Consider the following 26422-nt stretch of genomic DNA (forward strand, 5'->3'; position numbering starts at 1 on the left):
GTATAACTGTAAAGCATTTGATTTATGTCATACCTGAATGGTCTAGTGGTTTTCCCTACTTTCTTCAATATAGGAGTATCTCATTTAATTCTCTCAGTGGCTTGAGGCAAGGAATCTATATCACCATTCTACAGATCAAGAAACTGAGGTTTTGAAAACTTCAGTGATTTGTTCAAAGACACAAAGCTAGTGAGTTACAGCGACTCAAAATCAGGTTTGAGTTTAAAACCATAATTTATGCTTACAAACTTCTTGAATATATTTAATTTTCAATAAATGCTAGATGTTGGAAGTGTCTCTGAAAGTATAATAGAACATTGCCACACCCACAAGTAAAGGTGATAAGGAACACCTGGATCGTTAGAAGTTCAGAAGTCCACATCTGTATATCCTATAATTTGATGTTCAGAAACGACAGCTTAGTATAGACATATGGATTTTCTGTTCTGTGGGATCCTTCAAAGGGGTACCAACTTTCCTTGCTTCATGACCATATTTAAGTACTTGCAGGCTTTTGTGTATTGGTTTTTTTCACCAAAGAGTAATATGGTCAGAAAAGTGAAGAACACAGATGTGTCTACTAAGATGTTCCTTTGTGGGCATAAGAAACCAGATTAGACAATTCCAAGAATCTGTGTCACATAGCGTATGCACTATAGATGTCAGAGTATGTCTGAGTTGGAAAACATGGTTCTGAACAGAAGAGACAACTATAGGGGGAAAAATGTCCTATTCCATATTTAACAAAAGGGCACTGACTCCAAAACATCAGAGTTTATCAAAAGGACTCTATTCCCACCCAAGAATGGTCAACTGTTAACCAAAGGGAACTGGGAGGAGACAACCTAGTGCCTGTCTTCCCTAAGCTGCTGAGAAGCAGAGTTCAAAATGGTGAACCTGCATTGTCTCCTCCTGGATTACATTTCAGTACAGGCTTTCAAATCCCAGAAGCATTTTGGGATATCAAGAGACAACATGATGGTATGGAAAGAAAACAGGCTTTGGGATCCGAGATCCCTGAGGTTGAATTCTGGTTCTACTTATTAACTGGGTAACCAAGGGTAACGTGCTTCATTTTATATTTCCTTTTCCATAAAACAGGGGATAATACTACCTTTCAGTAAAAATACTTGGGGTTGCAGACAGCACCTTGTAGGAGTTGTTATGCCACAGGTTTTACTATTTATTTTCCTGACTTGTCAGGTAATTAGGTAAAGTGTGCATATAGAATGACTATACAGAATTGAGGGCAACTATATCATAAATTATGATTTTTGATTTAAGTGGGCCTGTGCTGGAGCATGACTACTAAAGGTCATGGACTGTATTTGTGCCATTGTTTCCTGTATTATGGTTCCAAGTACACAGAAGACACAACTGGACCTACAAATTTCCCAAATCTCTAATATTCTAAGGTGTTTTATAAAGGGGCTTTTCAGCACCTGGAAACCTTTTATTCTCTTGGCAGAAATACATACAGGCCATAGCTCATTCTAGAGCTCCAATTCAAATAATTTCTAACTTTTCCATCATAGGATGCCATGGGGAAGGAGTCATGATCAGTTTTCAATTACCTTCTTCAGTAGACTAGGTAAATCATTCAGACAGCCCTTGAGAGGTTATATATCCAATTTTATGCCCAATATGTGTATGAATAAGCAATAGAACCAAATCCTCTTAAGTGCGAAACAAGAGATGACCCATAGTAGAAACATACTATTAGTTCATGTAGAAAGGTTGTTTCTCCAGATGGTCAGATTCACCAAAGACATCTCATTCTTGCCTGACAGTTGTCTTTCTCACATGGGCCATGCGGAACTAAAGAAATAGCCTCAACAAAATTTGCCATTTTCTCTCTGGAGGGATTAGATCACATTGGAATGTAAATCTGCAGTTGCCACCTGCCTAGGTTCTCCAACTGTTCCGAGGAACATTAGCTCTCTAAGTTGTTAAAAGACATTTTAGGGCAAGTCAAGTTTGGGAATTTTATCACTCTCTTGGAGATTAATAATGCACATTAGCATATTAAAAAGTTGGCAGGAGTAGTGCCGCAGGAAGAAATTCTGTATAACTTGGCATTTTCCAAACTTATTTGAACCATGGAACACTTTTTTGGGGTTTTGTTTTAAACGCACAGAACTATTAACATATTGCAGTATATAATGTTCTTCACAATGCTGTTTGGGAAATTCTGTGCTAAATTATGTCTAAAGACAGGTTTGCAAGCTCTAGAGAAGAGCTAACACCTATCTTACTCAAACGCTTCCAGAAAATTGCAGAGGAAGGTAAGCTTCCAAACTCATTCTATGAGGCCACCATCACCCTAATTCCAAAACCAGACAAAGATGCCACAAAAAAAGAAAACTACAGGCCAATATCACTGATGAACATAGATGCAAAAATCCTTAACAAAATTCTAGCAAACAGAATCCAACAACATATTAAAAAAATCATACACCATGACCAAGTGGGCTTTATCCCAGGAATGCAAGGATTCTTTAATATCCGCAAATCAATCAATGTAATACACCACATTAACAAATTGAAAGATAAAAACCATATGATTATCTCAATAGATGCAGAGAAAGCCTTTGACAAAATTCAACACTCATTTATGATTAAAACTCTCCAAAAAGCAGGAACAGAAGGAACATACCTCAACATAATAAAAGCTATATATGACAAACCCACAGCAAGCATCACCCTCAATGGTGAAAAATTGAAAGCATTTCCCCTGAAATCAGGAACAAGACAAGGGTGCCCACTCTCACCACTACTATTCAACATAGTGTTGGAAGTTCTGGCCACAGCAATCAGAGCAGAAAACGAAGTAAAAGGAATCCAGATAGGAAAAGAAGAAGTGAAACTCTCACTGTTTGCAGATGACATGATCCTCTACATAGAAAACCCTAAAGACTCTACCAGAAAATTACTAGAGCTAATCAATGAATATAGTAAAGTTGCAGGATATAAAATTAACACACAGAAATCCCTTGCATTCCTATATACTAACAATGAAAAAACAGAAAGAGAAATTAAGGAAACAATACCATTCACCATTGCAACAAAAAGAATAAAATACTTAGGAGTATATCTACCTAAAGAAACAAAAGACCTATACATAGAAAACTATAAAACACTGATGAAAGAAATCAAAGAGGACACAAACAGATGGAGAAACATACCGTATTCATGGATTGGAAGAATCAATATTGTCAAAATGGCTATTCTACCCAAAGCAATCTATAGATTCAATGCAATCCCTATCAAGCTACCAATGGTATTTTTCACAGAACTAGAACAAATAATTTCACAATTTGTATGGAAATACAAAAAACCTCGAATAGCCAGAGTCATCTTGAGAAAGAAGAATGGAACTGGAGGAATCAACCTGCCTGACTTCAGACTATACTACAAAGCCACAGTCATCAAGACAGTATGGTACTGGCACAAAGACAGAAACACAGATCAATGGAACAGAATAGAAAGCCCAGAGATAAATCCACGAACCTATGGACACCTTATCTTCGACAAAGGAGGCAAGGATATACAATGGAAAAAAGACAACCTCTTTAACAAGTGGTGCTGGGAAAACTGGTCAACCACTTGTAAAAGAATGAAACTAGAACACTTTCTAACACCATACACAAAAATAAACTCAAAATGGATTAAAGATCTAAATGTAAGACCAGAAACTATAAAACTCCTAGAGGAGAACATAGGCAAAACACTCTCCGACATAAATCACAGCAAGATCCTCTATGACCCACCTCCCAGAATATTGGAAATAAAAGCAAAACTAAACAAATGGGACCTAATGAAACTTAAAAGCTTTTGCACTACAAAGGAAACTATAAGCAAGGTGAAAAGATAGCCCTCAGATTGGGAGAAAATAATAGCAAATGAAGCAACAGACAAAGGATTAATCTCAAAAATATACAAGCAACTCCTGCAGCTCAATTCCAGAAAAATAAATGACCCAATCAAAAAATGGGCCAAAGAACTAAACAGACATTTCTCCAAAGAAGACATACAGATGGCTAACAAACACATGAAAAGATGCTCAACATCACTCATTATTAGAGAAATGCAAATCAAAACCACAATGAGGTACCATTACACGCCAGTCAGGATGGCTGCTATCCAAAAGTCTACAAGCAATAAATGCTGGAGAGGGTGTGGAGAAAAGGGAACCCTCTTACACTGTTGGTGGGAATGCAAACTAGTACAGCCGCTATGGAAAACAGTGTGGAGATTTCTTAAAAAACTGGAAATAGAACTGCCATATGACCCAGCAATACCACTTCTGGGCATACACACTGAGGAAACCAGATCTGAAAGAGACACGTGCACCCCAATGTTCATCACAGCACTGTTTATAATAGCCAGGACATGGAAGCAACCTAGATGCCCATCAGCAGACGAATGGAGAAGGAAGCTGTAGTACATATACACCATGGAATATCACTCAGCCGTTAAAAAGAATTCATTTGAACCAGTCCTAATGAGATGGATGAAACTGGAGCCCCTTATACAGAGTGAAGTAAGCCAGAAAGATAAAGAACATTACAGCATACTAACACATATATATGGAATTTAGAAAGATGGTAATGATAACCCTATATGCAAAACAGAAAAAGAGACACAGAAATACAGAACAGACTTTTGAACTCTGTGGGAGAATGTGAGGGTGGGATATTTCAAAAGAACAGCATGTATACTATCTATGGTGAAACAGATCACCAGCCCAGGTGGGATGCATGAGACAAGTGCTCGGGCCTGGTGCACTGGGAAGACCCAGAGGAATCGGGTGGAGAGGGAGGTGGGAGGGGGGATCGGGATGGGGAATACGTGTAAATCTATGGCTGATTCATATCAATGTATGACAAAACCCACTGAAATGTTGTGAAGTAATTAGCCTCCAACTAATAAAAAATAAATAAATAAATAAAATAAAATAGCCAAGGAAGAGACAGTGCCAGGGCCTCTAAAAGGTGCCAATTTCTGAAGGTCCTAACCTTTTAGGAAAAAATGAAGACAGCTGAGACTGAGAAAAGCAGGCAGACAAAGGTACTCATATGTCCACCCAAAGGTACTCTTCCCCCACCTCCCATAGAGATCAGAGGCTCTAATTCGCATCTATCACAACTTGAACAACTTGTATCCTCTTCTTTCTCCCCTGATAGATGGTGAGTTTCTTGAGAGCAGAACCCTGTGCCCGGCACAATGCCTATGCTGTTTAGCTGAATGAATGCATGAACTATGCTAAATCTGGTTATATCATCAACCTCATAATGGAAGCAGCAGGCATTTAGTCAACATTCACCGCATGATAGGCACAAGGTTAAGTGCTGTATGTAGATTTATCCTCAGAACAATCCTGTGAGGTGGATCTAGTTATCCTGATTTTAAAAACACAGAAACTAAATTCAGAAATTGCCCAAAGCTACTTGGCTAGTCAGGCTTCCCAGGTGGCTCAGTGGTAAAGAATCCACCTGCCAATGCAGGAGATGCAGGAAATGGGGGTTCGATCCCTGGTTGGGAAGACCCCCTGGAGGAGAAAATGGCAACCCACTCCAGTATTCTTGCCTGGAAAATCCCATGGACAGAGGAGCCTGAAGGCTACAGTCCATGGGGGTCACAAAAAGTTGTACGTGACTAAGCAGGCACACATACATACACTAAACTAGTCAACGATGGAGCCAGATTCAAATCCAGGGTTGTGTTGTTAACCATTGTATTTTTCTTCCTCTCTTCTAAGATTTATCTCAGCAGTGAAATCTCATGATCCTGTGGAAGCAGAACTGGTATAGAACTCAAATCCATGGAAAAATCATCAGTCTGACTATCACGCTAAGGAAGGTTTAAAAGGGGAGAGTGCAAGGAGAGCCTCTAAAAGATACGCACATTCGGCAAAGAGAAGGAACTTGGAATGGTAGCCAAGCACATGCTAGTCTCTCCACGTGCAGTGTATGTCAAGTCTATAACACAGGGCTTACAGAAAACAGTGAATTCATGACATGGATTTGTTCTCTGGGTCTACTGTCAAAGTGAGGGGTTACTGGCTTGAGATCCTATGTCTTGTTCACATCTATCAAGATAGTCACTCATTCACCTATCAGTTGATCAAATATTTACAGAACGTCTACTATATCTTAGCTACTGTCCTAGGCACAGGAAATATACCCAGGAACAAGACAGATAAGCATTCTAGTAAATAGGGACAGGTAATAAACACACATAAATATACAAGAAAATACCAGGTAGTGATAAATGCTATGATACAGGCTGATGGAGCTACCTAGGAAGTGATTTATGACACCTCAGTTACAAGGAGCCAAACACACTGAAGTCCCGGGAAAGGGCACTTGAGGTGAAGAAACAGCCAGAACAAGGGGTTTCAGGTGGGAAGGAACTTCATATATCTAGAAAATAAAAGAAGGACATGCAGAGTGGAGTGAGCTGGTAAGAAAGTGATGCTCGTTTTACTCAAGAGTATGTGAGAGCCATGCCACATGCAGCCCTGTAAGCCCAGGCAGAGAGGCTAGAAGTAGAGTGGGCTAGATGGAGACACAAAGTCAGATTTGGGATTTCTGGAAGGACAGACATAGATTCATTGAAAAAATAAATATGCAGATGAGTGAGTAGGGAATCAAGGATAATGCTTACTTTTGTTTTGTTTGTTTACTTCAGGTAAGTGTTTACTGAAAGCCTACTGTCAATGTACAAAACATCACAGATAGTAATCTCTACTCTACTGATTACCCGTATTTGTGAAAATTCAAGCCCATGTCTATAATTTATGGATAGGAATTGATGATAAGAGTGAAATTAGAAGATTTTAGGTTAAAAATTACAAAAGCTATAGTTAATGTAGTTAGTTTTATACAATTTATACTGAGTAGTCAGGGAAGGGCTCTTTGAAGAAATAGAAGTTAGCCAGGGAAAGAAAGACCATAATTAGGTTTCTTTAAAAAATTCAGTTTTAGGGACTCGCCTGGTGGTCCAGTGGCTAAGACTCTGAGCTCTCAATGCTGAGACCCTGGGTTTGATCCCTGGTCGGGGAACTAGATCCTACATGCCACAACTAAGACCCTGCACAGCCAAATAAATGAAAAAAAAAATTCAGTTTTAAATAGACAATACAAATATTCCCACAGTAAATTAAATTTATTTTTTGTTTCTACTTTTGCTTTACTTTGTGGACTACATATGAGTGATATTTAGTTCTTGGTTGTTATAGTGAGTTGAATGTTGGCCCAAGAGATATGTCTACATCTTAGGCCCTGGAACTTATGAATGTGACTTTGTTTGGAAGAAGGGTCTTTGCAGATGATTCAGGTGGGCCCTAAGTCCAATGACAAGTGTTCTTACAAGAGATAAACAGAAGACAGACACGCAGGGAGAAGGGGGCGGGGAGGCCATGTGAAGAGAGAAGCATGACTGGAGTTACGGAGCCACAAGCCAAGGAGTGACTAAGCCACCAGAGGCTGGAAGAGGCAAGGAGGACTTTTCCCTAGCGCCTTCAGAGGGAATATGGCCCTGCCAACACCTTCATTTCAAATTTGTGGCCTTCAGAGCTGTGAAATAAATTTCTGTTGTTTCAGATCACCATGTTTGTGGTAATTTGTTATGGCAGCACTAGGAAATGAACATACTTGGCTTTTCCCTCTTAGCATGAATCTAGGCCAGTTTCCCCTAGATAGATATCTCTCTTTTACACTCAGGGAATCCAAAGTTATACAGATGAAACAAACTAAGAAGTCAAAATAAATGCCAAACATCATCTATCTCAAAGCCAAACATATTTTTGGATATCAGATATGACTATAAAATTTGTACTGCTGTCTCTATTAGCAAGGATAATGAGGCGTGAACTCTACGGAGAGACTAAACATCGCAGGAGATGGTTTGAAGTTATTTGAAAGAAACACTATCCTTTTTTTTTAACCACTAGGTTACACTTTCCTTTGCTATCATTACCCTGAATCATTCTATTTTGTGCATCCTATAATTTTAACACAGATAGTGATTCATCACAGATAGTGATATAATTGTTCCTGAGAGCAAATCTATGATCTTTAGTTAGACTTTTCAAAAAATGGTATGCAAATATAAAGACAAGCTTATTTATTTTATTTAATAATAAGTGATGACTTCAAATCTTTTATGTTGGACTTACAGATGCTGTCAGATCTATTCTGTGAAACAAAGCAATATAACCAAAGCTATTCTACAAAAATGACCCTGTGGTATTATACAAATACATGCATAACCTTCATGATTTCATTGATTTTTTCCAAAGGTTTTCACAAAGGTCAGAAGAGGGATTATTTTAAACAAACAAAATTATATAAGTAAACAAGCAAGGAGATGAATGTTCTTTTAAAAAGCTATGTGGATCAAGAAAATGAAATAAAAGGCATCCCTGTTGGGAAGGAAGAAGTAAAATTATTTCTATTTGCAGGTTGCATGATCTTATATTAGAAAATCTTAAGAAACCCACCAAAAAGTGTTGAATAAGCAAGACTGTGTTTATAAAACCTGAGCCAATGCTTTGGAGAAATTTAAAAATCACAAATTGCAGTACTCAATGGTGAAATAAAAACATTGTCAGATAAACCAAAAACTAAGAGAATCACTGCCAGCAGATATGTACCATAAAGAATGATAAACGAAGTTTTTCAAACTGATAGTGATATCAGATAAAAATTTAGATATTCAGGAACAAATGAAAAACACTCAAACTGCTAAGTATGAGTAAATGTGGTTAAGTATAAAAATTTTTTGTTAATTTACTAAAAGTATAATTGTTGAAAACAAAAATCCTAACATTATATGATAGTGATTATAACATATATGGATGAAATATAATATGGCAGCTATAGTATAAAAGATGGGGGTGACAGTAAATGGAACTATATGAAAGCAAGGTTCTTACAACCAACTTGAAGTGGTACAATATTAACTTTAAGTAACCCATGAAAAATTACAATTTCTAGAGAAAATCACTACAATATAAAATGCAAAAAGGCAGAGCTAAAAGGCCACTAGACCCAACCCTGTGTCTAGAAGAGATGAACCATAAATACATAGACAGGTTTAACACAAAAAGAAGAGAGGAGACAAACCATGCAAACAGTAACTACCCAAAGATCTGTGCTGTGCTGTGCTTAGTCGCTCAGTCGTGTCCAACTCTTTGCATCCCCATGGACTGGAGCCTGCTAGGCTCCTCTGTCCGTGGGGATTCTCCAGGCAAGACTAGAGAGGGTTGCCAGGCCCTCCTCCAGGAAAATTTCTCAACCCAGGGATCGAACCCAGGTCTCCTGCATTGCAGGCAGATTCTTTATCGTCTGAGCTACCAGCGAAGCCCAAGAATACTGCAGTGGGTCTTTTCCAGGGGATCTTCCCGACCCAGAAATTGAACTGGGGTCTCCAGCATTGCAGGCAGATTCTTTACCAGCTGAGCTACCAAGGAAGCCCACCCAAAGAGCTAGAGTAGTTAAGTCAATACCAGACAAAACAGACTTCAAGAAAAGGTACATTACTAGACATAAAGGGGGAATGTTTCATAATGATAAAATTGCTAATTCATCAGGAAAACACAATAATCATAATCATTAAATATGTATGTACTTAATACTAGAGCTCAAAATTCATGAAGTAAAGACTGACACCATTTAAAGGGAAAAACAGACAAAGTCACACATCATATTTGGAGATTTTAACATGTCAGTCTCACTAAGAGCAGTGGGCTTCCCTTGTAGCTCAGTTGGTAAAGAATCTGCCTGCAGTGCAGGAGACCTGGGTTCCATTCCTGGGTCAGGAAGATCCCCTGGAGAAGGAAATGGCAATCCACTCCAGTATTCTTGCCTGGAGAATCCCATGGACAGAGGAGCCTGGCAGGCTACAGTCACAGAAGTCAGACATGAGACAAAAGTCAGACATGACTTAGTGACTAAACTACTACTACTACTAACTAAAAGCAACTAGACAAACAAATCAGTTAGGACATATAAGATCTGAACACTATCGACCCACTTTGACCTGACATTTTTGTAACGTTACATTCAAAAGAATGCACATTCTTCTCCAATACATATGAAACATTCATCAAAACAAAACTGACCAAATTCTGGGTGATAAAACAAGTTCTCAGTCCATTGCAGTGAACTGAAATTTTATACAGTGTATATTCTGACCACAATAGAATTAAATTAGAAATAAGAAACAAGAGTATATCTAGAAAAATAAAATATTTGGAAATGAAAAACAACCTATCTTTAAATAATATGTAATCCACCACAGAAATCATGCAGAAAATCATAAAATATTTCAAACAGAATGATGATGAAAATACAACATATCAAAATTTGTGAAATATAGATAAAGCAATGTTTAGAATGAAATTTATAGCCTCCAAAGATTATCTTAGAAAAAACAGGTAAAGTTCCATGCTAAGAAGCTAAAAAATGAAAAGCAGAGTAGGCATACTGAAAAATAAGTAGAAGGAAGGAAATAATAAAGATATGAGAAGAAATAATGCAAAAGAAAAAACCAGAAATTAATAAAGTAAAAAACTGATCCTTTGAAAAACTTAAATTGCTAACCCTCTAGGTAGATTAAATAAGAAAAAAAAAAAAAGGAGAAAGAGAAGATATAATTCACCAATGTTAGAAATAAAGGCTAGATTTCAGATTTTATAGATATCAAAAGGGTAATGACAGAATATTATGAACAGCTTTAGGTAAATAAATTAAATAACATACAAAATGGGCAAACTTCTAAAAAAAGACAACTTATTAAAATTCACACAAGATAAAACAAACTCTGAATGCCTATGTATTTATTTTAAAAATTATCAAAACTTCCTCACAAAGAAAACTGTAGACCCAGATAGTTTCATTGGTGAATTTTATCAAAAAATTCAAAATGAAAGAACAGTGTATATATATATTTACACACACACACATATATACATATACAAATTCTTACTGAAAATAAAGAAGAAAAAACTTCCCAACTCATTTTATGAGGACATATAGTCTATTATAAAAATCTGAAAAGATATTACAAAAAAGAAAATTACAGATCAATATTCCTCAATATTTAACAAAATGTTAGAAATAAACTTAGCAATATATAAAAAGCCTAATACATAATCATTAAGTTGGGTTTATTTCAAGACAATAGGGATAATCAATGTAACTACCATATTAAGAAAATAAAGGAGAAAAGCCATATAATCATTCCTCTCTATATATACAGAAAAAGTTTCTGACAAAAGTCAACAGTCATTGATGACAAAATCTTTTTTTTTTTTAATTACAAAGAAAAAGGAATTTCCGTAATCTGGTAATGGGCACCTATGAACAGTCTAATCTAATATCCATCTTAATTTAAAATATTGATTTTCCCACCTAAAATTAGGAAGAAGCCGAGGATACCCACACTCATCACCTGCATTCAACATTGTACTGGTGGTTAAAGCAAGTGCAGTAAGGCAAGGAAAATAAAGGAATAAATATAAAAAAAGAAGTGAAACTATCTCTGTTTGCAGATGACATTACTACTTACACAGAAAACCTAATGAATTCACAGATTACCTAGAAGAATAAGCAAATTTAGCAGGACTACAGAATACAGTATCAATAAACAAAAATCAATTATATTTTATAACAGCAAATAAATGGAAATGAAATAAAAATTCAATTTTAATCACATTAAGACCATAAAATATGCATAAATTTTTAAAAATTATGTGTAAGACCTCTATATTTAAAACTACAAACCACTGATGACAGAAATAAGACCTATAAAGATGGAGAGTGATAACATGCTCATGAACTAGAAGACTCATATTTCACTAGGATGTCAATTCTCCCCAAATTAATTGACATCCTATTTTTGATGTTATTGTAATCACAATCCTACCTCTTTTTTATGGAGAAAGTGACAAACTGATGTTAAAATTTATATGGAAATAAAAGGACCTAAAACAGCTAAAGCAATTTTGAAAAAGAAGAATCCAGTTGGGAGAATCTATAATACATGACACTTCAAGAATTTCTATAAGGCTGCTATAAGGTAATCAAGACAGTGAGTATGGGTATAAAGTGAAAGTGAAAGTCACTTAGTCGTGTCTGGCTCTTTGCGACCCCATGCTCTACAAAGTCCATGGAATTCTCCAGGCCAGTATACTGGAGTGAGTAGCCTTTCCCTTCCCCAGGGTATCTTCCCAACCCAGGGATCAAACCCATGTCTCTCTCATTGCGGCTAAGTCACAAGGGAAGTTCAAGAATACTGGAGTGGGTAGCCTATCCCTTCTCCAGCAGATCTTCCAAACCCAGGAATCGAACCGGGGTCTTCTGCATTGCAGGTGGGTTCTTTACCAACTGAGTTATCAGGGAAGCCCATGGGTATAAAGATAGATGTATAGATTTCCACTTAAAAGGTCATCTGATTTTTAATAAAGGTGCCAAAACAAATGAAGCGTTTTTTCAAAAACAGTGCTGGTACAACTGAATATCCATGTGGAAAAAAAGAAATCTTGACTTTTATTTCACACCATATTTAGAAATTATTTTCTAAATATGAATATGGACTACATATGAAATACAAGAGTTAAAACACTGAAGCTTCTAGGAGAAAATAAAGGAGAATATCTTTTTAACAGTTTGGTGGGCTTCCCAGGTGGCGCTAGTGGTAAAGAATGCCTGTCTATGCAGGAGACACAAGAGACTCAGATCTGATTCCTGGGCTGGGAAGATGCCCTGGAGTAGGAAATGGCACCCTACTCCAGTATTCTTGCCTGGAAAATTCCATGGGCAGAGGAGTCTGGAGGGCTACCACCAATGGGGCCACAAAGAGTCGGACACGAGTGAGCAATTGAGCACAAAGGTTTATTAGGATGAGAAAGTAATAACCAAAAAAATTTGATAAATTAAACTTTATTAAAAAGAAGAATTTCCACTATTCAAAAGACCTCATGAAAAAGTGAACAGGCAAGCCAAGACTAGGAAACTATTCACTAAGTATATATATCTGATATACGATTTGTATTAGAACATAACAAGAACTTCCACAATTCAGTAAGACAAACAACATTATAAAAATGGGCAAAAGATCTGAACAGACACTTCACCAAAGAAGGTACCTGAATGATGAGAACACAAAAAGCTGATCAATAGCAGAAGTCATCAGGGAAGTACAAATTAAAAACACAATAAGACACCTTAATGTACATTCCAGAGTCACAAAAATAAAAGATACATTGTGAAAAAGTGTCTGAAAGTTGTTGTTGTTTTTTTTTTATAAAAGAAATACTCACTTTTCTCTGGACTCAGCAATATACTCCTAGGTATTTATCCAAGAAAAATGAAAATACATATCCTCAAAAAGACTAACACAAGAATGTTCATAGTGACTTGATTCAAGATAGCCAGTAACTGTTAACAGCTAAGGTGCCCAACAGAAGAAAGGATAAACACATTTTGGAGTAGTCATACAATAGATAACTATTCTTAAAAAAGAAACAAAACATACTACTGTATGTGTAACAACATGGGTGGATCTCAAAAACAGGCTGAGAGAAGCTGAGTGTTCATGGTATAATTCCATTTGTATGAAGTTCTAGAACAAACAAAATTAATCCACGGTGGAAAAACATACAGAATTAAGGTTGCCTCTTGATAACTAGGGGCAGAAATTAACTGCAAAAGGGCACAAGGGAACTGTAAACAACTACTGAACTTCAGTTAATATTCATGCTGAGGTACTTGGGAGTGAAGTACACTTATGTCTCTAACGTACTTTGAATGCATCAAAAAAAATGAGGGACTGATAAACAGAAGGATGAATATATGCACAGATATCAGAGAAATACAGCAAAATGTTAATTAAGCTGGATATATGGATGTTCTCTGAATAATTAAATTGTTGTGTAAGTTTGAAATTTTTCATAATATTGGGAAAAACTGCTTGCAATTGCTCTGCTCTCTCCCATTGCCTATACAAACTGGAGCTGAATTTATATGAAGTACGCCAATGGAGGTGCTATTCTCAGAGTCATGATTTTATCTTTAAAGAAAAACACAAAAACACGAAAAAGAAACCAAACTATTCCTTCCCAACAAAGAATGAATTAAAATGAACAGCAACTTTAGCTTCACATTATATGTGTCACAAATCTGGCTCTGATAAGAGAACTTTCAAATTCCATGCATTGTGCCTCAGCTTAGATGCGTTTCCAAGACTAATCATTTAAAGAAGGGCATCTGTCTTGACTATAGCGTTTAGCTCAAGAAAATGTATTTGCTGAACTTGGCCTCTCAGGGTGAAATGCAAGGCCCATGCAAAGTCAACATGATAAAGCAAATCAAAAACAATGTCAAGAAAAATTCAGATATTTCTGTTAAGGAAGGGTAGTCACCTAATGGATTACAGATTCACTGTTTACAGCTTCAAAAAAACACTTTTGGGTTTCATTACCTTTATCAAGAGATGCCCCAGCCATGTGATAAAAGCTCAACGCAGTGTCTACATCATTAATATTCTTTAGGAAAGTAAAGAAGTTCTCCACTTCCTGAAATGTCAGCCCCTGAAAGGAGAAAAACAGTAAGGTAAGGCAGGAACCTGTGCAAAAAGCAGCAAAAAATGCAGAAGACTAGGCATATACCCATGCCTATAAATCAGAAATTTATGCTATGTCTAGAACAGAGACTCAACAAATTACTCAAGGAATGTCAAATTTACAAACAACAGGGGAACAAAACTTTGGAATTTTACCCTAAGAAAGGCATGCTAGCTAACTGCTTTCCCCTCATATGTAAAATCTGACATGAAGCTGTTTCCAGTGATGGCTGGATATCTTTAATCAAAATATTTCTAACTATATCCTCCAATTAGCCACAGTATTTGTTGTGACACTCCCTAAATGAGCTGTAGCCACTTGATTTGTTATACATCTTAACAAATAAGACCCATTAGGACTTTCATTTTAATAATCTACTCAATAGGCCAGTCAAGCTTTTTTGAGGCTTAAGCTAATTAAAGAATCACCAAAGTCAGTGATATACATGGGAACAGTTTCAGAATTTAGCAGAACCCAAGCAACTGGGAAAGCTGTTCATTATACCAATTTAAAAGCTACTAACGAAGCAACGAAGCAATTGACCATGTAACTTTAATTTGATGAAATTTCTGTGAATGAGGAAATTCTTTTCAAAAGCTAGTCAAAGATTTGCTGATCTTTAATCCTACCTTTTATGATGGCTCTAGAGGATAGTTAGATAAAGAGAGATTAGAGGAAGGAAGATCTGTCCTATTTGCCTGCTTCCCATTTCTTACATATCATGCTGGGATGGAAATGAATACAATTTCAAAGAAGTGAGTAACAATGGCAAGACACTGAGGTTAACGCATTTTAATGAAGCATCAGGTCCTTAATGGACTGCAGATGTTGACAGGCTTCTACCCAGTACTGCTCCTCTTCTGATTTCCATTTCCCCAAACTATAGAGCCTGGGCTTCCCAGGTGGCACTATGGTAAAGAATCTACTTACCAGGAGACATAGGAGACATGGGCTCTATCCCTCGGTTGGGAAGATCCCCTGGAGTAGGAAAAGGCAACTCGCCCTAGTATTCTTGCCTGGAAAATTCCTTGGGCAGAGGAGCCAGGTGGGCTACAGTCCATGGAGTTGCACAGTTGCACAGTTGACTAAGCATGCACGCAAACTACAGAGTCTAGGAATTTATATCTGTAACTCAGTAAAAAGGAAACCTTAATATAGACTATAGTACTTTCCTGGTACTGTAGTACCAGGAAACTGGCCAATGATATCTTTATCAATCTAACTAAGAGCTAAAATACTGAATGATTATGTCATATGATCTTTTTAGTTTTCCCCTTTCAGTTCAGTTCAGTTCAGTCGCTCAGTCACGTCCGACTCTTTGCGACAACAAGGACAGCAGCATGCCAGGCTTCCCTGTCCATCACCAACTCCCAGAGCTTGCTCAAACTCGAGTCCAACGAGTTGGTGATGCCAACCAACCATCTCATCATCTGTCGTCCCCTTTTCCTCCTGCCTTCAATGTCTCCCAGCATCAGGGTCTTTTCTAAGAAGTCAGTTTTTCACATCAGGTGCTCAAAGTACTGGAGCTCCAGCTTCAGCATCAGTCCTTCCAATGAATATTCACGACTGATTTCCTTTAGGATCGACTGGTTGGATCTCCTTGCAGTCCAAGCAACTCTCAAGAGTCTTCTCCAACACCACAGTGCAAAAGCATCAGTTCTTTGGCACTCGGCTTTCTTTTATGGTCCAACTCTCACACCCATATATGACTACTGGAAAAACCACAGCTTTGACTAGACGGACGTTTGTTGGCAAAGTGTCTCTGCTGTTTAGGTTAGTCATAGCTTTTCTTCCAAGGAGCAATCCTTTTCATTTCATGGCTGCAGTCACCTCTTTTGGGGCCCAAGAAAATAAATTAAAGTCTCACTGTTTCCATTGCTTCCCCATCTATTTGCCATGAACTGATGGGACCAGATGCCATGATCTTAGTTTTTTGAATGCTGAGTTTTAAGCCAGTTTTTTCACTCTCCTCTTTCACTTTCATCAAGAGGCTCTTTAGTTCCTTTTCGCTTTCTGCCATTAGAGTGGTGTCATCTGCATATCTGAGGTTATTGATATTTCTGCCGGCAATCTTGATTCCAGTTTGTGCTTCATCCAGGCTGGCATTTTGCATGATGCCACAGGGTGACAATATACAGCTTTGATGTACTCCTTTCCCAATATGGAACCAATCCATTGTCCCATGTCTGGTTCTAACTGTTGCTTCTTGACCTGCATACAGATTTCTCAGGAGGTAGGTAAGGCGGTCTGGTATTTCTATTTCTTTAAGAATTTTCCAGTTTGTTGTGATCCACCCAGTCAGAGGCTTAGTGTAGTCAATGAAGCAGAAGTAGATGTTTTTCTGGAACTCTCTTGCTTTTTCTATGATCCAACAGATTTTGGCAATTTGATCTCTAGTTCCTCTGCCTTTTCTAAATTCAGCTTGAACATCTTAAGTTCTTGGTTCATATACTGTTGAAGCCTAGCATGGAGAATTTTGAGCATTATTTTGCTAGTGTGTGAGATGAGTGCAATTGTGCAGTAGTTTGGACATTCTTTGGCACTGCCTTTCTTTGGGATTGTAATGAAAACTGACCTTTTCCAGTCCTGTGGCCACTTCTGTACTTTCCAAATTTGCTGGCACATTGAGTGCAGCACTTTAAAGCACTGTTTTTAGGATTTGAAATAGCTCAGCTGGAATTCCATCACCTCTACTAGCTTTGTTCATAGTGATGCTATTAAGGCCCACTTGACTTTGCACTCCAGGATGTCTGGTTCTATGTGAGTGATCACACCATTGTGGTTATCTGGGTCATGAAGATCTTTTTCGTATAGTTCTTCCGTGTATTCTTGCCACCTCTTCTTAATATCTTCAGCTTCTGTTAGGTCCATACTGTTTCTGTTCTTTATTGTGCCCATCTTTGCAGGAAATATTCCCTTGGTTTTTCCCCTTAGAATCACAGAATTTAAACATTTTAAAATTGTGGAATATGAGGATCAAATAGAAAGGTGTGTAAAACACAAATGTACAAATGAACAAACTCTGTAAAATGAAGTTTTACACCCATAAAAACTCAATTCAGGTCAAGAAGCAGACTACTGTCAGCATCCCAGGAGCCTCTCTCCCCTTCCCCAACAATGGCCCTTTACAGTCATGAGCCTCTTCTCTGTGATAAAAATCATTCTGAATTTTAGGAGATTCATTTCTTTGCTTTTCATAAAAAATAGCTTTTCTATCTATTTATGTATCCTTTAACATATGTTTAAGGAGTTTAAGTATATCTACTTTTGAATTTTATAAATGGAACCATGCTGTATGTATTCTATTATATATGGTTTCTGTCTCTAAAAATAAATTATATATATATTGGCCGCACCACATGGCATGTAGGATCCTAGTTCCCTGAGCAGGGATTGAACTGGCATTCCCCTGCACTAGAAGCATGGAGGCAAGCAATGGACTGCCAGGGAAGTCTCTGGCTTCTGTCTTTTAGATTTTTTGATGTTTTTGTGTATGTCTGCAGTTCATTCACTTTTACTGCTGTAAGTATTCCATTGTGTGACTATTCTATTTGAGCTATTTCCAGTTTTTGGAAATTATGAACAGTGGTCCATCTATATTTAAGAATTCATTCAAACATTTATGGAGCAGCTAGTATGTTCCAAGTTACATAACTTTTGGTGGTGAACTGGAAGGCCTGTATTAAGTAATTTCCTCTCAACTTGAGGTCATTCTCATGGTCTTGACTTAAGAGTACCCAGATGTAGAGTTCATTCCTTGTAAAAATGCTACAATATGCTAACTAATGTAAGCACTAGGTTATAACATCATATGAGGAGAATTCCACTGGATCAGAAGCACAGATTTTATATCATCTGCTGATGAACGGATACACTAATACCATCTTCTCTTTCCATCAAAAGACAATAATGGAAGAGTATTCAGCCTTTAAAAGGAAAGAAGTTCTGATACATGCTACAAGGACAAACTCTGAACACACTATGTCAAGGGAAATAATACAGTTACAAAAGGACAAATACTGTATGATTCCACTTATATGAATTACCTAGAGTAGTTAAATTCCTAGAGACAGGAAGTAGAATGGTGGTTTCCAGGAGTAGGGAGGGGAATAATGAGGAATTATTGTTTGATAGTATGGAGTTTCAGTTTGGGAAGATGAAAAAGCTCTGGAGATGAATGATGGTTTTGGTTGCACAGCAGTATGAATGTACTTAGTACTATTAAATCAGTTAAAAATGGCTAAAATGGTAAATTTTGTTCTATATTTTCAATGGTAAATTTAAAAAAAGACATGCTAAAGTTTTTCTCCTTTTTTAAATTTTAGGTATGGATTTCCACAGGGTAGGGGAGCTTTGGTGTCTGAGTTTATGAAAGGATTTTTAAGGCTAAAAGGTTAACATAAATTCCTAAAACTGACGGCAACCTCTAATGTGCGTTAGTTAATTTACTGTGAAACATTAAAGACAACAGTGCTTACATTAAGAATTATTAGAGAACAGAAAAATCTAAATTGAGTGATTATTCACTTGATGATAGAAAAACAGTGAAATACAAATATTAAGCCATTATTAAATAAAAATATGCAACATTTTGTATTTTACTACATAATTATAATAAAAATTTTTACTGAGCACTTACTAACTACTTAGCACTCTGCTAGGAACAGTGAGGAAAATAAAATTGCTTTGGACATGGGTCTTGGTCTTACAGAGCTTAAAATTTTGATAGGCCTCCTTAAAGAAAAGATGATGCTATTCACAAAATTCTTATTTCTTGGTAACTACCTCAGTAAAAAGTCCAGAGATTTATTAGAATAAAGCTAGAATAAGAGTGCAACATGAAGTTTGTGGATAGAAAGTGCAAAGACAGGTTTTTTGAAAGTTGAGTTGCTCGGACTTAAAAGGCTATGGCTTAAGCACAATCTTTTGTTGGGTGACTTGAACTACAGACATAGTAGTCAAAAGGAAATACCCTTCTCTTAGGCTTGGCATCAAAGGGATTTTGTAAAATGTATACCATGGCGGAGTAGAAGAAGCAGGAGCTATTTTATTCTGTGACCAGATCTTCAACAAACCAACTGAAAGAACTTACATGACTGGGATCTAAATGACTAACAATAGGATATAAAATTAATAGTACTTTGACTCTAAATAGAAGTATTTCTTTATGTTGTTTTAAAATGAATTTAACATTAGAGAAGTTGTTAAACAAGCACACAGAATTGTCTTTCAAAACTAAAAGAAATTTGGTAAAATGTTCAGGAAAAACCAGAAAATCTTTATGACCTTGGGTAAGGCAGAGTTCTTAGATATGACATCAAAAACACAATCCATACACAGAAAAAAATTCGATATATTAGATTTTATCAAGGTTAAAAATTTTGTACTTCAAAATACTGAGAAAACAAATAACAGACTGGGGAAAATATTTAAAAATCATATGTGTGAAAAAGAATTTGTATCCAGAATTATATAAAGAACTCTTACAACTCAATAATGAGATAATAATAACCCAATTAAAGAAAAGATTTGAACAGACATCTCCCAAATAAATGGCTAAAGAGTACATGAAACAATGCTTCAGATCATCATTCATTAGAGAAATGCAAACTAAAATCACAATGAGATATCACTATATACCTATTAGGATGACTAATCAAAAAGACAGATAATAACAACTTTTAGTGAGGATATGGAGAAAATGAATTCATGCATTGCTGTGGAATGTAACACGGTACAGTCATGTGGAAAACAGTATGGCAAATTTCTTAAAAAGGAAGTTTCACAAAATTTTACTATATGACCCAGCTATCCACTCCTAGGAATCTCCTTAAGAGACATAAAAACATAGATATACATCAAGACTTGTATGTAAATGTTTATATCAGCCTCAGTTTGCAAACAATTCAAATGTTCATCAACTGGTGATGGCAGAAACAAGGTATAAATATCTATACAGTGGAATATTATTTACTATTCAGTAATAAAAAGTTATAAACTACTAGTATGTAGTTTATACTGAATAGTAAACAGTATTTCTAAATAGTAAATAGTATTCCACTGTATGGATAGTAAATAGTCTTCCATTGTATAGTAAAGCAGAGGCATTACTTTGCCAACAAAGGTCCGCCTAGTCAAAGCTGTGGCGTTTCCAATAGTCATGTACAGATGTGAGAGTTGGACCATAAAGAAGGCTAAGTGCCAAAGAACTGATGCTTTTGAACTATGATGTTGGAGAAGACTCTTGAAAGTCCCTTGGATTGCAAGGAGATCAAACCAGTCAATCCTAAATCCTGAATATTTACTGGACGGACTGATACTGAAGCTGAAGTTCTAATACTTTGGCTACCTGATGCAAAGAGCTGACTCAATGGAAAAGACCCTGATGCTGGGAAAGACTGAAAGCAGGAGAAGGGGATGACGGAGGAACAGATGGTTGGATGGCATCACCAACTCAATGAAGATGAGTTTGAGCAGGCTCGGGGAGATGGTAAAGGACAGGGAAGCCTGGCAAGCTGCAGCTCATAGGGTCACAAAGAGGTGGACATGACTGAGTGACTGAATGACAACAATTCCTCTCTATGGATAGTAAATAGTATTCTATTGTATGCATGGATAAACCTAAAAATATTATAAGTAAAAGAAGCCAGACACAAGACTGCATTATTACATGAATGCATTTATATGAAATTTCAGAAAAGGCACGTCTATAGAGACAAAAGGAAGATTTATGGTTGTGTGGGACTAGGGCGGAAATGGGTATTGACTATAAATTAGCATGTGGGCTCTTTTTTGGGGTGGTGGAAATCTTCTAAAACTAGATATTGCAGTAATGACTGCAAATTTACTAAATTTGCTAAAAATCATTGATGGGTGTCACTTTACAAAAAAATCATTCATGGGTGAATTGTACCTTAATTTATATATACTTTATGATATATAAATTACACCTCAATAAAATTGTTAAAAAATAAAAGGCAGTTATAGTAGAATGAGACGAGAAGGAAGGAAAATTTGGCTTCCTCTGGAGTCAGCTGTAAAGTCAGAATCTCATATTGAGAGGCCATGGGTGGTATAGATACACTGTAATGATTCTCTTGTGTTGTCTTTTAACTGGTCATAGTGAATCCATCTGCCAGGAATCAACCCAACTGCCTGAGTCCCTCTATGGCCCATTAAAAAAAGGAACAGTCTCCTCCTCCTTTCTTATATGCTATGCTTCTCACCAACCTATTATCTGCTCAATTTTTCTGCTTAGTTTTAAAAAACATTTACATTATTTCTATACTAGGTAATATATGTTGTACAGTACAAAGTAATTCTTCCTCTACCCTTGTCATCTAGTCTCCCACCCTCCATGTGGTCACTGTCAACAAGTGGGTACCCTTTCAGAGGTGTTACTATGTTTGTCTTGCTCCAACAAAGCATCTTCCCATTGCAAAGCCCAGAGGTTTCTTCAACTGGTTGGTGCCTGGCAGTAGGGGGAGCTTACACCATTTCTATTAGTTACATTTCTTTAAGAATCTAAATGTCCTGAAGCATCACTTTTCTTTATATGTTCATTCCTACTGTTGACAAAATATCAGTGACACCCAGTGTCAACTGGAAACTCCCCAACTTCTTAGTGTAGTATACAAGTTCTTCTACAATCTGGTTCCATAATTTACCTTTCTAGCTATCTCACTGGAGAAGGCAATGGCAACCCACTCCAGTCCTCTTGCCTGGAAAATCCCATGGACGGAGGAGCCTGGTAGGCTGCAGTCCATGGGGTCGCTAAAGGTCTGACACGACTGATCAACTTCACTTTCACTTTTCACTTTCATGAATTGGAGAAGGAAATGGCAACCCAGTCCAGTGTTCTTGCCTGGAAAATCCCGGGGGGGCGGAGCCTGGTGGGCTGCTGTCTATGGGGTCGCACAGAGTCGGACACGACTGAAGTGACTTAGCAGCAGCAGCAGCAGCAGCAGCAGCTATCTCACTAAGAGATAGGCTACAGTCTAGTAACACTGTTTTTCTTGTTTACTCCAAACTCTTCTGTTTATTCAAATCATAGAGAATAAAGAATGACAATAAACAGATTGCTTAGTAGGATGATTATGGACTCTGGAACGAGACAGCCTGGCTTTGAATGCTAGTGCCACCTCTTAAGACACTGGGTGTTCTCAGCAAATAACGAAGGTTTGGAAAAAGTATTTTTCATTTCAAAAATGGTTATCCTACCCACCAAGCAGAATGTGATAATTAGGGAGAAGACAAATAAATGTCTTGTACATAAAAAGTACTCAGTAAACCACTAGACCATTCAGGTATGATCTATATCAAATCCCTTAAGATTATACAGTGGAAGTGAGAAATAGATTTAAGGAACCAGATCTGATAGACAGAGTGCCTGATGAACTATGGACAGAGGTTCGTGACACTGTACAGGAGACACGGATCAAGACCATCTCCAAGAAAAAGAAATGCAAAAAAGCAAAACGGTTGTCTGAGGAGGCCTCACAAATAGCTGTGAAAAGAAGAGAAGCGAAAAGCAAAGGAGAAAAGCAAAGATATACCCATTTGAATGCAGAGTTCCAAAGAATAGCAAGGAGAGACAAGAAAGCCTTTCTCAGTGATCAGTGCAAAGAAATAGAGGAAAATAATAGAATGCTAAAGACTAGAGATCTCTTCAAGAAAATCAGAAATACCAAGGGAACACTTTATGCAAAGATGGGCTCAATAAAGAACAGAAATGGTAGGGACCTAACAGACAGAAGATATTAAGAAGAGGTGGCAAGAATACACAGAAGAACTCTACAAAAAAGATCTTCACGACCCAAATTATCACGATGGTGTGATCACTCACCTAGAGCCAGATATCCTGGAATGTGAAATCAAGTGGGCCTTAGGAAGCATCACGACAAACAAAGCTAGTGGAGGTGACGGAATTCCAGTGGAGCTATTTCAAATCCTAAAAGATGATGCTGTGGAAGTCCTGCACTCAATATGCCAGCAAATTTGGAAAACTCAGCAGTGGCCACAGGACTGGAAAAGGTCAGTTTTCATCCCAATCCCAAAGAAAGGCAATGCCAAAGAATACTCAAACTACCGCATAATTGCACTCATCTCACATGCTAGTAAAGTAATGCTCAAAATTCTCCAAGCCAGGCTTCAGCAATACGTGAACCATGAACTTCCAGATGGTCAAGCTGGTTTTAGAAAAGGCAGAGGAACCAGAGATCAAATTGCCAACATCCGCTGGATTATCAAAAAAGCAAGAGAGTTCCAGCAAAACATCTATATCTGCTTTATTGACTAGGCCAAACCCTTTGACTGTGTGGATCACAATAAACTATGGAAAATTCTGAAAGAGATGAGAATACCAGACCACCTGACCTGCCTCTTCAGAAATCTATACAGGTCAGGAAGCAACAGTTAGAACTGGACATGGAACAACAGACTGGGTCCAAATAGGAAAAGGAATACGTCAAGGCTGTATATTGTCACCCTGCTTATTTAACTTATATGCAGAGTACATCATGAGAATTGCTGGGCTGGATGAAGCATAAGCTGGAATCAAGATTGCTGTGAGAAATATCAACAACCTCAGATATGCAGATGACACCACCCTTATGGCAGAAAGTGAAGAAGAACTAAAGAGCCTCTTGATGGAAAGTGAAAGAGGAGAGTGAAAAAGTTGGCTTAAAGCTCAACATTCAGAAAACCAAGATCATGGCATCTGGTCCCATCACTTCATGGCAAATAGAGATGGGGAAACAGTGGAAACAGTGGCTGACTTTATTTTTGGGGGGCTCCAAAATCAGAGCAGATGGTGACTGCAGCTATGAAATTAAAAGATGCTTACTGCTTGGAAGGAAAGTTATGACCAACCTAGACAGCATATTAAAAAGCAGAGACATTACTTTGTCCACAAAAGTCCTTCTAGTCAAGGCTATGGTTTTTCCAGTAGTCATGTATGGATGTGAGAGTTGGACTACAACGAAAGTTTAGCAGGGAAGAATTGATGCTTTTGAACTATGGTGTTGGAGAGACTCTTGAGAGTGCCTTGGACTGCAAGGAGATCCAACCAGTCCATTCTAAAGGAGATCAGTGCTGAGTGTTCACTGGAAGACTGACGTAGAAGCTGAAACTCCAATACTTTGGCCACCTGATGCGAAGAGTTGACTTATTTGAAAAGACCCTGATGCTGAGAAAGACTGAGGGCAGGCGGAGAAGGGGACAACAGAGGATAAGATGGTTGGATGGCATCATTGACTCAATGGACTTGAGTTTGAGTAAACTCTGGGTATTGGTGATGGACAGGGAGGCCTGGCGTGCTGCAGTCCATGTGGTCGCAAAGAGTTGGACACGAGTGAGTGACTAAACTGAACTTAACTGAAACGACATGTCAAAGTCCTGAGTAAGCTGTCAGGCTCATTACTACAAAACTAGTAGTAATGAATTTACTCGGTTATGCTCTGAAATATATTTTCTTCTCTGGTATGTATAGGGCCTTGAGGGATAGGAAATAGGGAAAAGGCTGAGGTATATGACACTAATTGTATTGGGCGTGGGGAGAACTGAAAATAAAATAGGGGAAAAATAAAATTAAATCTCTGAATAGTAACTCACAGCTTAGTACTCTTTTGAGGGAGGTACAGGTTTCAAAGGTAATCAGTAACACAAAGCAAATCAGTGAAGCACAATTCTAAGCTTTTAAGTTTAATGGCCACATCTTGGGTGCTATACTACATAGTGGTTTTGGTGGACACCCAATAATTGGGGTTAGAGTTTCTCAAAGGCTCTGTGATCAATGTTTCTAGAATCTGATATCTTATGAAGACCACAATGCGGATTCAACTCTCAAGTATCTGTGAGAATATGTGAACAGAAGAGACCACATGAATATTATCCACAGAAAACAAGAAAAGTAAATAACCCAATAGTTTTATTATATCTTTATTAGGGCACATAATATACATTCATCAATGCATCTGATAAACAATTGCCTGTGAGACATCATAGATGGATGGCAAAGATGAGTAAGAAGTGCTTTTAAGAGGCTCAAAGTTGAGTGAGTTGTATTATAATTATGTATTATATCTTCCTCCACTATGAGAACAGACACCTGGTTTTGCTCATTCTTGTATTTCGAATATTTAGAAGAGTGCCTGGCACATGGGTGCTCAATAAATATTGATATGAAATTAGATAGTTCTTTGCATAGATGTATGTTTTATTAGACTATTACAGACTACATATTTCTTGAGGATAGGTGATGGCTTTATCTTTTATCCTACAGTACCTGGTTTTGAATATAGCAATGTCTGCCACTGAATTGTAACTTTCAATTCATTCTTGAGTGGATTTGCTAAATTATTAAAGCTTGTGGTGTCTGTACTCTTAATCATAGAGAACCAACACTGTGAATTATACCTATGAAGTCTCAGAAAACTCTTTCCTTTAATGAGGAGAAGAAAGTAATTTGAAGGATGGAAAGTTTAAAAAGTTTTAAGTTGAGTCACATTTGACCTAGAAGAAAAATTCACAGGAAGAAAAGACAGTGGGGGGGAAAAAAAAAAAGACAGTGAGGGGAATGGGGAAAATCTGATAGAGGTTAGGGACTAATCTTGAAAACAAAGCCAAAACATGTTTTCCATAAAACAAAAAAAGAAAGAAAGAAAAGAAAAATCTGCCTTTGTTAAATAAGAAACATGGTGGTTACTCACAGCATTACCAGAGTCATTTTTCCGGGCATGGAAGGTTCCCCAATTCCTCCAGCTATTACTCAGGGACAGAACTGGAGACACT

General features: G+C 37.4%; 1 protein-coding gene across 1 annotated transcript in view; it reads right to left on the reverse strand.

The window, feature by feature from the left end:
• MICU1 (mitochondrial calcium uptake 1) overlaps positions 1-26422 on the reverse strand; it is a 217089-nt gene that overhangs the window by 15140 nt on the left and 175527 nt on the right. Inside the window, exon 10 of the mRNA XM_061161769.1 lies at positions 14491-14599. Coding sequence (XP_061017752.1) covers positions 14491-14599 — 109 coding nt within the window. The remainder of the gene's footprint in view (positions 1-14490; positions 14600-26422) is intronic.

This window comes from Dama dama, chromosome 15, assembly GCF_033118175.1.
Source record: "Dama dama isolate Ldn47 chromosome 15, ASM3311817v1, whole genome shotgun sequence".
In the NCBI taxonomy this organism is placed as follows: Eukaryota; Metazoa; Chordata; class Mammalia; order Artiodactyla; family Cervidae; genus Dama; species Dama dama.